We start from the raw sequence: 13,003 nt of genomic DNA, 5'->3' as shown, positions 1-13,003 counted from the left end.
TCATCGTATGAAGCTAGGAGGCGCCGGACATAAGAAAATATCCAATAGTGACACCATTCTAAAAACTGAACCCCTTAAGGTGCTCAAAACCACATTCAAGAAGTTTATTAACCCTTCAGGTGATTCACAGGAATTTTTTAAATGTGGAAGGAAAACAAATTAACATTTTTCCACAAAAGTGTTACTTTAGACCCATTTTTTGTATTTTCACAAGGGGAACCCAAAAAATTTGTTGTGCAATTTCTCCTGAGCACGCCGATACTCAATATATGGAGGAAAATGTTTTGGCGCATGGCAGGGCTCATAAGGAAAGGAGCGCCAGTTGACTTTTTGTATGCAAAATTTGCTGGAAAATTAGAGGACAACCTGTCACATTTGAAAAGCCCCTGATGTGCCTAAACAGTGGAAACCACTGACAAGTAACCCAATTTTGGAAACTAGACTCCTCAGGGAACTTATCAACGATGTGAGGTGAGCACCTTGAACCCCCATGTGCTTCACATCATTTTAGAATGTAGAGCCGTGAAAAAAAAAATTCCCACAAAATTCTTTTAACATCATATTTTTTTTTAATTCTTGCAAAGGTACCAGGAGAAAATAGACCCCAAAATTTGTTGTGCAATTTCTCATGAGTACGCCGATACCCCAAATATGGAGGAAAACTACTGTTTAGGTGCACAACAGGGCTCAAAAAGGAAGGAGTGATGTTTTGGAACACAGACTTTGATGGAATGGTCTGCAGGTGTCATGTTGCATTTGGAGAGCTCCTGATGTGCCTAAACAGTGGAAACCACTCCTTTAGGAATTTATCAAGATGTGTTGTGAGCATTCATCTGTGAGAAAAATTGTTGATTTAACCCCAAATGTTTTCATATTCACAAGGATAGCAAAATGTGTTGTTCAATTTCTCCTGATTACACAGATATCCCATATGTGGTCGAAAATTACTTTCGGCACAGTGCAACGCTCAGAAGAGAAAGAGCGCCATACTGGACTTCCAGAGGTGCCAGAACAGCAGAACCCCCCATAAGTGACCCCATTTTACAAACTACACCTCTCAATGGACTCATCTAGTGGTTAACTAGTGGGACAGTTTTATAGGTTGGGTCGTTCTGTACAGGGAAATATCACGAGTGATATATATATTTTTTTTTTTAGAAACAATTATTTATGGGTAAAATGTATTTTTATTTTGTTTATTTTTTATATTTTTACAATGTTTCTCATTACTTTGTCCCTCTATGGAGAATAGATATGCACTAGCACTGCTATGCTTTATAAACTGTCAGTGCTGCACTGACATACAAGCTTGATACACATGCTCTGAGAATGGTGTCACAAGTTTGCTAGTTCTCGTGAACCGGATGTTGTCATGACATCGAATCACCTTGGCAATGATCTACCCTTCATGACGTAAAGGGGGTCCCCTCTCTCTGTCTGCCTTCTAAATGCTGCGATCAACATCGATTGCAGCATTTAATGTAAAACTGCAGTGCATGTGAGGCGTCATCTGTCATATCAGCTGAACACCCAGTGATCGCCCACTCACAGCTTCCTGTGCGCGGGCAATCGCCATGACATATATACAATGCATTTGTTGGAAAGTACTTCCCAACTATTACATATAAATACCGCAAATGTCAGGAAGGGGTTAAATAACAATTAGCATAGCAAGTGTCTTCTCCAAATTCATCACGAAATGCCACTTTAAAGGAAACACTCAAAATCAAAATTTTTATCCTCTTAATATATTGGAATCACTATATATCGCTGTGTACTTACAATTGCTTATTTTGCCTTTCTACCCACTTAATGCTTCTCTTTTGCATTAGGTTTATGACATCACGTGATGAAAAAGCCTAGAAGTATTCTGATAGTCAGTTTATGTAGAAAAAGGAGGTCAATTTTCACTGTACGACTCGTCAGTCACTGCAAAAGTCAATGGCAAGGGGAGCAGCTGGGTAAGGAATTGAAGAATGATTTCTGCAAGGACAAGAAAGTTCCTGTTTCTACATAGAGCAGAGAAAAAAGAATTAACTGGGTAGAAAGGCAAAATAAGCAATTGGAAGTACATAGGGCTATATAATGATTGCAAAATATTAAAAGAATAAACGCTTTATGGGTAGTGCCTCTTTAATGACTACTGCTGTCACAGAATTATTCCACCCTTCATGACAAGCATTTTTAGTACATGGTAAAGCCTCCTTTGGTTGTTGTGACCTACAGCAAAGGTGATGCATAGCCAAACGCCAGCTTCTGTTGCTGAGGAATCTTAGCCCATAACTCATTGGTAATGGCCTCAGTTCACTAATATTATTGGATATGTGAGCTGCAAGTGTCTTCTTGAAATCCGTCAAAAGATTTTGTATAGGGTTCAAGTCAGGAGACTGATGGCAACCCTAGAATCTTCCAGGTCTTCTTCGGAAACCAAGCTTTGTTAGACTTTGAGGCGTGCTTGTGATCATTATCTTGCTGCAGCATCACATAACACCCAAGGTTCAACTTCCTCACAGTAAAACACATTATATTTTCTTTGGATTACCAGATATTTGATTGAATTTATTGTTCCTTCCACACATTGCAGGTTCCTAGTGCCAGAGGACTCAAAGAAACACCGCCATGCTTCACTTTAGGCAGGGTGGGCTTTTTTTTTTTAGCAAGTTTCATTCTCTCTTTCTTATCCAAACATACCACCAATGTATAGGACTGAAAATGTTCAATGTTGTTCTATTGCACCATAAAACACAATTCCAAATTTGTTTTGCTCATTTATAAAGTTTTGAGCATACTGAACCTGATTTTTCTTGTACTTTTCAAGCAGTAAAAGGTGTACATTTTGGAGTTCAGACATTGAGACTTTTGGAGTTGAGAATACTCTTTAGGATGGCCATACACAATAGAGGGTGTATGCAGATGGTTCAGCATACAGCTGTCTCGGTCTACACGTCCATACACAGAAGCGCTTCTCTATGAGTAAACTGCCAGCTGATGCGTCAGAAGGCAGTTTATCTCAAGGAGAACAATGGAATCAGCAGTCCAAAATTGGACAAACGCAATCAAGATCTCTCTTGACCATCAGTTAGCCAGTGTCCTTATACAAATCGGTCGGCCTAACCCCTCAATATAGGTGGGTTGAGCTTATTATAAGCTAATATTGGGGCTTTTATTGTTCAAACTGGAACCTTTGTGCTTGCCATCAAGTCTTGCTTCTGGTCTTTTGCAGTCACTTAAGGGTTTTCAACCACCTATCATCTCAGGAATCTGATGACAGCCAGTAGTGTAGCCAGTGTTCCTTTAACTTTGAGCTTGCAAACTGTACTTCCAGCTGCATCTCTAGGAACATTCAATGTCTTTTCAGTCTTTTTGTATTTTCTTCCTTGTTTGTGCATGGCAATGATCTCAACATTTTAGACCACTCTCTTGATGACCCAACGATACTAATGAATTGGAAACCATTGCCTATGAGGAATGGGCTAAGATTCCCAAGAAACGCTGCCAAAAGCTGATGTTTAATGCATTATGTTTCCAGCAGGTTATAACAGTCAGAGGGCGCTCTACTAAGTACTAAAAACACTTGTAATGAAGAAGTGGAATAACTCGGAAACTGCAATAGTCATTAAAAGTTGGATTAGGAAAAAAACACTTCTTATATCACGTGTGTTGAGCTACTTAAAAGGAACCTGTCACCCCCAAAATCGACGATGAGCTTAGCCCACCAGCATCAGGGGCTTATCTACAGCATTCTGGAATGCTGTAGATAAGCCCCGATGTATCCTGAAAGATAAGAAAAAGAGGTTATATTATACTCACCCAGGGGCGCTCCGGCTGCGGTCCGGTCCGATGGGCAGGGCAGACAAAGTAAGCCTGTGCCGGAGCCACAGCGTGAAGACAAGAAGAGGAAGCCATCGTAAGAAGATGGGAGGCCCCGGACCGGGACGCCCACCACAGCGGGACCGCCCCTGGATGAGTATAATCTAACCTTTTTCTTATCTTTCAGGATACATCGGGGGGGGGGGGGGGGCTTATCTACAGCATTCCAGACTGCTGTAGATAAGCCCCTGATGCTGGTGGGCTTAGCTCATCGTTGATTTGGGGGGTGAGAGGTTCCATTTAAATTCTTGTTTGTTCGGTTTATTTTATAAAGTTTGTAAATTTAGATAATAAACCTAATTTGCAGTTGAGATTGAATCATATTAATTGCAACAGCAATCTTCAAAAAGTCAATACATTACACAGGGCACTGCCTACCGAAATTAATTCAACCAAAAGTTAATGGACCAGATTCAACAAAGAAATGTTGCTAGAATTGTGGCGTTAATTGCTTTAAAAAGTCGGAAAGTTATGATGCAACTTCAAGTTGCCTAAAAATTGTGTAGCTTTTAGCGGTTTCATGCTAGCTTCTCCAAGCTGTGCAAAAATGGGCTTAGCTAGGGTGAAATAGGAGTTTGACGCCACTGCTCGTCTAATGCATGGCCAGCTGTGCCGTTCTCTACACCAGAAATCTTACTAAGGTAAGGTTTCCGCCATGGTGAAGTGAGGTGAACGCTACTGTGTCATACGCTCCAGATTCATAAGAGATGTGCACCTCTTCATAAATCAGGACCGTCCAACTCCACCACAACACTTATCAAGACTGAATAGAAAATTTACCAGTTTTGATTAACCATGGCTATTGCTTTCGAACAAGTGACAAGTGTAATAATGAATTCTTCATCTTTATGCTTTCAGGCCCACCTGGTCTTACTAGTATCCAAATTGTGATTGCCAACAGATCCACTGTAGCCCTGATGACTACAAGTGGCCAAAAGCTGATAGTTAACCTTTCCTCATCCATGCCTGTACTGTGACTCATACTATACAGAAATAGTGACGTGCACATTAAACGGACTACCTGCGTTTTATTTCTGTGATGCGCCATCGATAGATTGGCTGCAACACACTTTATAGTTTACCATCAGCATAAGATTGCTATGGTTCAGATAGCAAAAAATGTTGCTATTATTTCTGTGGTGGGCAAGAAACTAGTGCAATAAGCGTCTGAGAGTCACTTGAAATTACAAGTGGTGAAATCTTCTAGATTCATCTTTGCACCCTTCCTGAAGTGATCGGTTGACTAATATTTTGTGTACAAGGCCTCTCAATACTGCCTTTAGTAGAACATTAGTACGGTTCACTCTGATTGGTAACAAGATCACAGTTAGACAACATCAAACTCTGTAGTGAGCCAATGGGGCTAAATATTGTTTGACAAATTTGCATTCCTTTCAACTGATGTCTATGAAAGTTCTTGTTGCATGGTCACCAAAAGTTTGGCTGCTTGCTTGGCATGAAGGCACCATACGTATTTCAGCTATTCCTGTTCCATGTGATACAATGAATGACCACAAAGATATAACTTTTCCCTGGGTTATATGCTGTACTTGAGAAATGGGAGGTCCCCCGAAATGTCACAACAGGTGCGAATGGTGTGCCCCTAATGCAGAACGTGGCTGAAATGGAACCGTGAACACCCCGTCTTAATGGCGTGATTTCACTCCTGTGAAACTGGCGATGACTTGTTTTGCACCATGTGTTTCTCTTGTAACTTTTCTATATAAAGAAACATTGAAGAAAAATACTTTGTAGCAGTGTTTATAGCTGGATGATGTATAAAGGCATAGGGAGAGTATACAAGGATCTCTCGGTATCTTATTTAACAAGATGCTCCATATACATTTTTAAGAAGGGTCAAAAGTATATGAGCGGATTCTGTAACAATGTCTTGGCTAAGTACACAAAGTATCACTGACTTAACCCCTCATAATCCTTCAGACCACTGGATATCCGATCTGTGATCGTCATCACCACATAAGGAAAGCAAAAGAAAGGAAAAACCTCCTATACTTTTTATCAGCAAGTCTTCACTTGTTGGCCATTCGCTTGCCAAGTGATGTCATGTTATCTGGGCATTTCCCCAACATTACAGCTCTGAGGAAAGTCCTGGAAAGCACCCCTGGACAGGAGGACTCATCCTACGGCCTGCCTGCTGGGGAGTGGGGCACTACAAGTGCCAGCACTAGCAGGTAAGGACTTTCCCGACAGTTTGCCCCTGTCCCCAATCACACGTGTCTGCCCGCCTCCTTCTCCCTCACTACGTGCCGCCTCAGCACTTTCACAAAGATGACTTCTCCTCACCACCCGGCTCCTGCGCCCATATCAGGACTTTAGGAAGTGTGCGCCCCTCAGACATGGCAGCTGCCCTCATCCCCATCCCAGAAGGCCGGGCCACCACTTGGCTCTCCTCATGATTTCTGTCCAGCAAACTGCTTGCTGATGAGTGCGGAGAGCGCCGAGGAAGAGGAGGAGGAAGATGAAGGTGCAGCTGGGAGGAAGCAGGGACGGGAGTAACTCCACACACACACAACTACCGGGAGACACACGGGAGGAGGGAGAAAAAGGGAAGAACAGCTGCCTGCAAGGGTCAATGTCTGCCCGCCCTCCTCCCCGCCGCCCCCGGCCGGGCTCCCCGGGTTACTGTACCTCATAGAGTTCCTCGGAAGCCATGCTGGTGGGGGCCGGGGGTCTGAGAGCCGCCGCCGGGCTGAGCACAGTACTTTCTCTCAGTTGTGTGAGCCTGGCCTCCTCTGAAATGCCAGTGTGCTAGTAGTGTGCGCACACGAGCTGCGCAGCCGCCTCGCACACTCACTCGGGCACACTCACACGGGCACACCGAGCCGTGTATCCGAGGCTGTGTGTGCACTCGGGGCTCCCCGGCTCTCCACAGGCTCCACAATCGAGCGCAGATAGGGAGGGGGAGGGCGGGTGTGCGAGCGCGGTCCGAGCTCAACGATCTTCTTCTTCAGTGTATCCTTCAGCACCAAGCTCCGAACCGCCCACCTCCATTATTACACCCCTCCCTCCTTCCTCTCTTCGTCGGAGTCGCTAGGTCGCTGTTTCTCCCCTCCTCCTGCCCCCTCCCATTGTCCTTCCAACTCGCACCCACCCCCGCCTCCTGCACCGACCTTCCCTCCGCTGGGGAGCAGGCTTCAGTGTTGGGGAGTCTTCTATGGCCACCTCAAGCCAACAACTGGCCATCTTGGCACATGACTTGCCCAAGCTCATGGCACTGAACACATGCAAAGTGACCTCATATGTGGCACCAAACACCCCAAATCCTTGAGTCCCCCTGTTATTCACTGGACTAGCAGTAGGACAGCTCCCAACTTAGTGAGATGTAGACACCAGTTGGATTCTAGATTTTTAGGAAACACCTGATAAACATCTTGACTTCCTGGAGACATCTCGGTACAGTTGTGTCTTGTGTGCTAATGCACGCAGAGGCAAGATAGTCCAACTTCTGGTGGACAACCATCAATGTTTGAACCACGTATGGAGATCTATGTAGTGTTTCAGAAGACCAGAGGTCTATACCTCACTAGTAGAAATTGTGAAAATGTATTCATTATAAAGAAAACGACAATGAATTGTAAATGGTTGATCTCCATTAAATGATGAAGATGAGCTGAGAAGATCCATGTCAGCCCCAGAATAGAAAGCACTCTGTTAGGAATTCCATGTTGGTCTGTAGACTGAGACCATAAGGAGTTTTGGAAAATGCTTACTGTTGGGAGTTTCTCATTTTTCAGTTTATGAGAAGAATGAGAAAATGTAGCATTTTAGAATTATCAAAAGATCCATATTGCTCAGAATCAGAAGATTCACATAGTCCTAAATGTATAGATTTTGGAGGGCAATAGAGTTTTTCGATGGTCAGCAAGTGAAATTGGCCAGTAAGTGAAGACTTAAGAGTTTTCTGAGTATTGTAAGATTCATATTAACCTGCATGTATAGACTATGAGGAACTATTGACTTTTTGAACTATGAGAAGATGCAACTTGGGTTGCATGTGTAAATTTTGAGGGGCTCAAGAGGTTTTTGTTAAGAGATAAAAGTTGTCCAATGTGTCGGACTCTTTTATGAGTATTAAGAGAACCATATTGACCTACATGTGGTGTTTGAGGGGCTATAGAGTTTTCTACCAGGAGATTTGCTCTTGCCAGTGTGTGAGGACTATGAAGATCTATAGATCTTGGTGTATTAGACAATCCACTTTGACCAGTATGTGTCTAGATCACTGTTGGCCAGAATTATGAGGAACTATAGTTTTCTGAGTATTATAAGATCCACATTTGTCCGATTGCTTGAGCTTGTAGAGTCATCTTCTACGAGATGCATGCTGTCTGGTGTTTCAGAACTATGAGAAACCATTGAGATTTTTTGAGTATCAGAAGATCCAAAATGTCTTACATGTCTAGACAAGGGAGCTAAAGAGTTCTCTGCCTTCTAGGAGATCTTGTTAGCCCTTGTATGGGTATTGTGACAAACTATAAAATGATCTGTAAACAATTTGGTCAATGTGTTGAGAACATGACAAGCTATAGGGTGTGCAGGAGATCCATATTGGGTGGTATGGGAGTATAAGGAGTGTTAGAATGTTTTGAACATTAGTTGACCCATGTTAGACATTGAATTGTCTGAAAATCAGAAGATCCACTTTAACGTGTATGTCTGGAATATGAGGAGCTATTTGAACATTAGGTGACCCAAGTTAGACACTGAGTTGTCTGAAAATCAGAAGATCCACTGTGACCTTCATGTCTGGAATATGAGGAGCTCTAACTTTCAGGATATGTATGTTGGGGGACTTTGAGAACAGCTGCATGTGTAGATTTCAAGTAGAATTTATTTTTAATAAGGAGATACATTTTGACCAGTGTGTAATAAGACTATAGGAAGTTATTCAGGTATTCTGAGAAGTGAATATAACTTATAAAAGATAAACAATATTGAGTAGCAATGTACAAAATAATATGCAGATTACAACAAAGTCGCCAATGCTGCCAATTTTCTGGTCTTCCAATTTACTAAAATAATAAACAATAACTATATCTAATGTTTTTCTGCAATATTGATGTACTGATTAAGAGAAAGACAAAAGTTATCACGAGCCAGAGGCAATATTCATCACGTTAGATAAAAGTAAATTCCTATATCATCTCTAGTAGTTTAGTATAATGCAACAACTTAACATACCGTAACTCTTAAAGGGGTCATACAGTTTATCTTTTTTATTATGCTAGCTCCCTTTAAATAAAAAGTACAAAATCGGCCTGACATCATGTTTGTTTAGTGCTGCCTCTTTACTGTTTCTCAACTAGCTATAAAAATATAATTAGTCTCATTTATGCCCTTCCGATACATTGGTGCTTTTATATTACTGCCCACAGTTTTTGCTAACATTGCTGCAGCTGTAATGTCACAAGCTCATGATCGCTGCAAACAATCACTTTGTGCATCGATCATTTCTCATGCAAATGGGACAAGACCTCTGAGGCTATTGATTGATAGCAGTGGTCACATGCTGTCGCTATCAAGTCGCTATTGAAGCTATCAAGTAAATAAGGCAGCACACTGCAGCGCTGAAACATGCAAACATGAAACATGAAAACTGAACTGCATTACTGCACTAGAAATATGAAAAATGAGAGTGTTTAGCGCATAAAAATGGCCAATTTTATGTGTACCTGGTAGCCACTTTAGGGCATCTCTCGTATACCAGGTCCTACGCTTTCCTTTCCTCGCTGAGAATAAACGTCTCCATCTGAATGGGTACCTGTGAAAACCTCTTCTTAGGCTGGTTTCACACTTGCGTTTTGATCTGCAGCGTTTAAAAAAAAAACGCATGTGGTGAAAAAACGCATGTAAACGCGGCAAAACACCGCGTTTTTTAGACGCATGCGTTTTTGCATGCAGAAAAAAAAGCGCGCGTTTTGCGGCGTTTACATGTGTTTTTTCCAGCGTTTACGTTTTTTAAACGCATGCTGAGAAGTGTGTGACAGCTGCCAATCATCAAAATCAACTAGAAAACCCACTATAAACAGAAATAGCTAGGGTTAGGGTTAGGATCCCTAGTAACCCTAGGGATCCTAACCCTAACCCTAGGGACCCTGTTATGGACTGGTAATTTAGGAGCGACATGCGACTAGCTCTGAGCAGGTGGTAACTATACAGACCGCAGTTCCTGATCTTAACACAACACTAGCAGTAGCCGTGGGATGTTCCTGTCACTCCCTGGACACCTCGTCACAGCCGGAGAACTAGCTACCCCTAAAGGGAGGAATAGGAAAGCTATCTTGCCTCAGAGAAGATCCCCAAAGGATAGGACAGCCCCCACAAATATTGACTGTGAGAGGAGAAGGAAATGACATACGTAGTATGAAACAAGATTTAGCAAAGGAGGCCACTTCTAGCTAGATAGATAGTACAGGAAAGAACACTGTGCGGTCAGTAATAAAAACTAGAAAAAGTCCACCGCAGAGATATGCAAAAATCTCCACACCTGACTAAAAGTGTGGAGGGCAAAATATGCAGCCCAGAGCTTCCAGCTTAGCTGAATAGATCCATACTGATAAGCAGGACAAATGAGCAAAACATAGAATGTGCTGAACAATAAAGTCCACAACAAGTGGACTGCAAAAGGACAAGCAAGGACTTATCTTTGCTGAACTGGACAGAGTGTCAGAGAAATCCAAAAGAGCAGTGGCTCCAAGCAGGAACAATTGACAACTGGCATTGATTGAGGGATAAGGCCAGACTAAAATAGCCGAGCCAGAAAGACGATCAGTGGAAGCAGCTGCTGATGCTAAATCCAAGAAGCAGCTATACCACTCAAAACCACAGGAGGGAGCCCAAGAGCAGAATTCACAAAAGTGCTACTTACAACCACCGGAGGGAGCCCAAGAGCGGAATTCACAACAGGACCCTAACCCTAACCCTAGGGATCCTAACCCTAAGGGTTAGGATCCCAGCCCTAACCCTAAGGGTTAGGGTTAGGATCCCTAGGGTTAGGGTTAGGATCCCTAGGGTTACTAGGGATCCTAACCTTAGGGTTAGGGTTAGGATCCCTAGTAACCCTAGGGTTAGGGTTTTCTTGTTTTTTCTTGTGTTTATGGTTAGGGTTTTCTTGTTTTTTCTTGTGTTTAGGGTTAGGGTTTTCTTGTTTTCTCTTGTGTTTTCTTGTGTTTTTCTATAAAAACGCATGCGTTTTTAACGCAAGCAAACGCATGTGCTTAAAAACGCATGCGTTTACATAGACAGCAATGCATTTTTTTGCCGCGAATAAACGCATGCGTTTTTTTGCGGCAAAAAAACGCTGCTAGAAATTACTACAGGTTGCATTTCTGCAACTGAACGCATGCGTCAAAAAACGCATGCGTTGCCGAAAACGCGTCAAAACGCATGCTAAAAAAACGTATACAGTCAAGTAAATAAGGCAGCACACTGCAGCGCCCTAAAGTGGCTACCAGGTACACATAAAATTGGCCATTTTTATGCGCTAAACGCTCTCATTTTTCATATTTCTAGTGCAGTAATGTAGTTCAGTTTTCATGTTTCATGTTTGCATGTTTCAGCGCTGCAGTGTGCTGCCTTATTTACTTGACTGTACATGAGTTGGTTACTCTAGGTTCAGCACCTGTTCACACTTAGTCTATGTTTGGATGTGACGGTCAGTTTTTTGAAAAGCTATTGAAGCTATGTCAGCAAAAGCAACACCAGTGGAGATACAGGGGTAAGGCTGGTTTCACATTTGCGTCTGTGTACGCAGCGTTTCATCCGCATATATCCGCATGCGTCCTGCGTACATATCTTTAACATGGTGTCTTCAGGGACATGTGTTTGCATTCGTTCGTCTGCGGATGTGTACGCATGCGTCGTTTCTTGATGTGCGGTGGGGTCCGGCGAACACAACATGTTGCATTTTTGGAAGCGTAAAAAATTTGTCAAATATGCGCAGACATGCGCATGTGGATGAGTGCGTTAAAAACGCATTACTGTCTATGGGAACGCATGCGTTCGATGCGCTTGCGTACTTCGGACTGCACATGTCCAGGAACCGATTGAGACACTCATGGAAATATCGAACGCATGCGCATAAAAAGCGTAAACGCAGGCCAAAAATGCTTGTAAATGCAGCGTTTTTTGCCGTCATGCGTAAGCTGATGCAGATAAAAACCGCTGCTTTAGCATGCGTTTTTGCATGCGGTTGCGGTTGCGGACAAGACGCTGTGTACACAGACGCAAATGTGAAACCAGCCTTACAGCATTTCCAAAGGATAGGCCATAAACATGTAATAGATGCGGGCCCCACCTCTGGTACACGAAATTATCTCAAGAATGGGAATCCCCCATTTCAACTTTTGCTAGGTTGTATTCGGAACTCTCATAGCAGGGAATGGAGACAGCCAGCTCAAGTAGTGCCCTTCTCCTGTCACTTTAATCAGGCACCAGTTAGAACAGAGATAGGGGACACCTGTTGTCAAGATAAGCTTTTTTATATTTTGTCAGATATTTATGCTTCACTACTTCCATGCTCTTCACCTTCTTTTTTACTTCTCCCACACTTTCTTCTTCATCATCCTCAGTAGCAGCATCTTTTTCATCAACTTCTTCACCTTATTCATCTTCTTCACCTTCCTATTATTCTTTTTTTTTTACACTCTTCATATTCTTCTTATTCAACTATTATTCTTCTTCATATTCTACTTCTTCATATTCTTCTTCTTCATCATATTCTTATTTGTGACAGGCATTCCTGTAGTTGTTAGCTATAAAAGTTTGAAGATTACACCTTCCGTTCTGCCTGTCACAAAAGATTTAACACAGGATTTGTCCGCGTTCAGTTTGGCCTGCAGCAGCAGGTTTTTTCCAGGGGTACCTGTTATGATCTGGTGGCCTAAGAGCAGCATTGGACGTACTCTGGAGAAGGTGGTACCTGTACTGACCGCAGACCCTGAACTTAACACCGCAACTAGAAGTAGCCGTGGAATGTACCTTTCACTCCCTAGACATCTCGACACAGCCGGAGGACTAATTACCCCTAGAGATAGAAACGGGAAAACTATCTTGCCTCAGAGAAAATCCCCAAAGGATAGACAGCCCCCCACAAATATTGACTGTGAGAGGA

At 42.7% G+C, this 13,003-nt stretch overlaps 1 protein-coding gene across 1 annotated transcript in view; it reads right to left on the bottom strand.

Moving 5' to 3' along the window:
- Nucleotides 1-6,906, bottom strand: part of CDYL (chromodomain Y like) — a 95,500-nt gene extending 88,594 nt beyond the window's left edge. Inside the window, exon 1 of the mRNA XM_077269809.1 lies at nucleotides 6,520-6,906. Within this exon, the coding sequence (XP_077125924.1) occupies nucleotides 6,520-6,543 (24 nt within the window). The 5' untranslated portion in view covers nucleotides 6,544-6,906. The remainder of the gene's footprint in view (nucleotides 1-6,519) is intronic.
- Nucleotides 6,907-13,003: the final 6,097 nt, after the last annotated feature.

Source organism: Ranitomeya variabilis, chromosome 6, assembly GCF_051348905.1.
Source record: "Ranitomeya variabilis isolate aRanVar5 chromosome 6, aRanVar5.hap1, whole genome shotgun sequence".
NCBI lineage: Eukaryota > Metazoa > Chordata > Amphibia > Anura > Dendrobatidae > Ranitomeya > Ranitomeya variabilis.
This window is presented reverse-complemented; position numbering and strand designations above follow the sequence as displayed.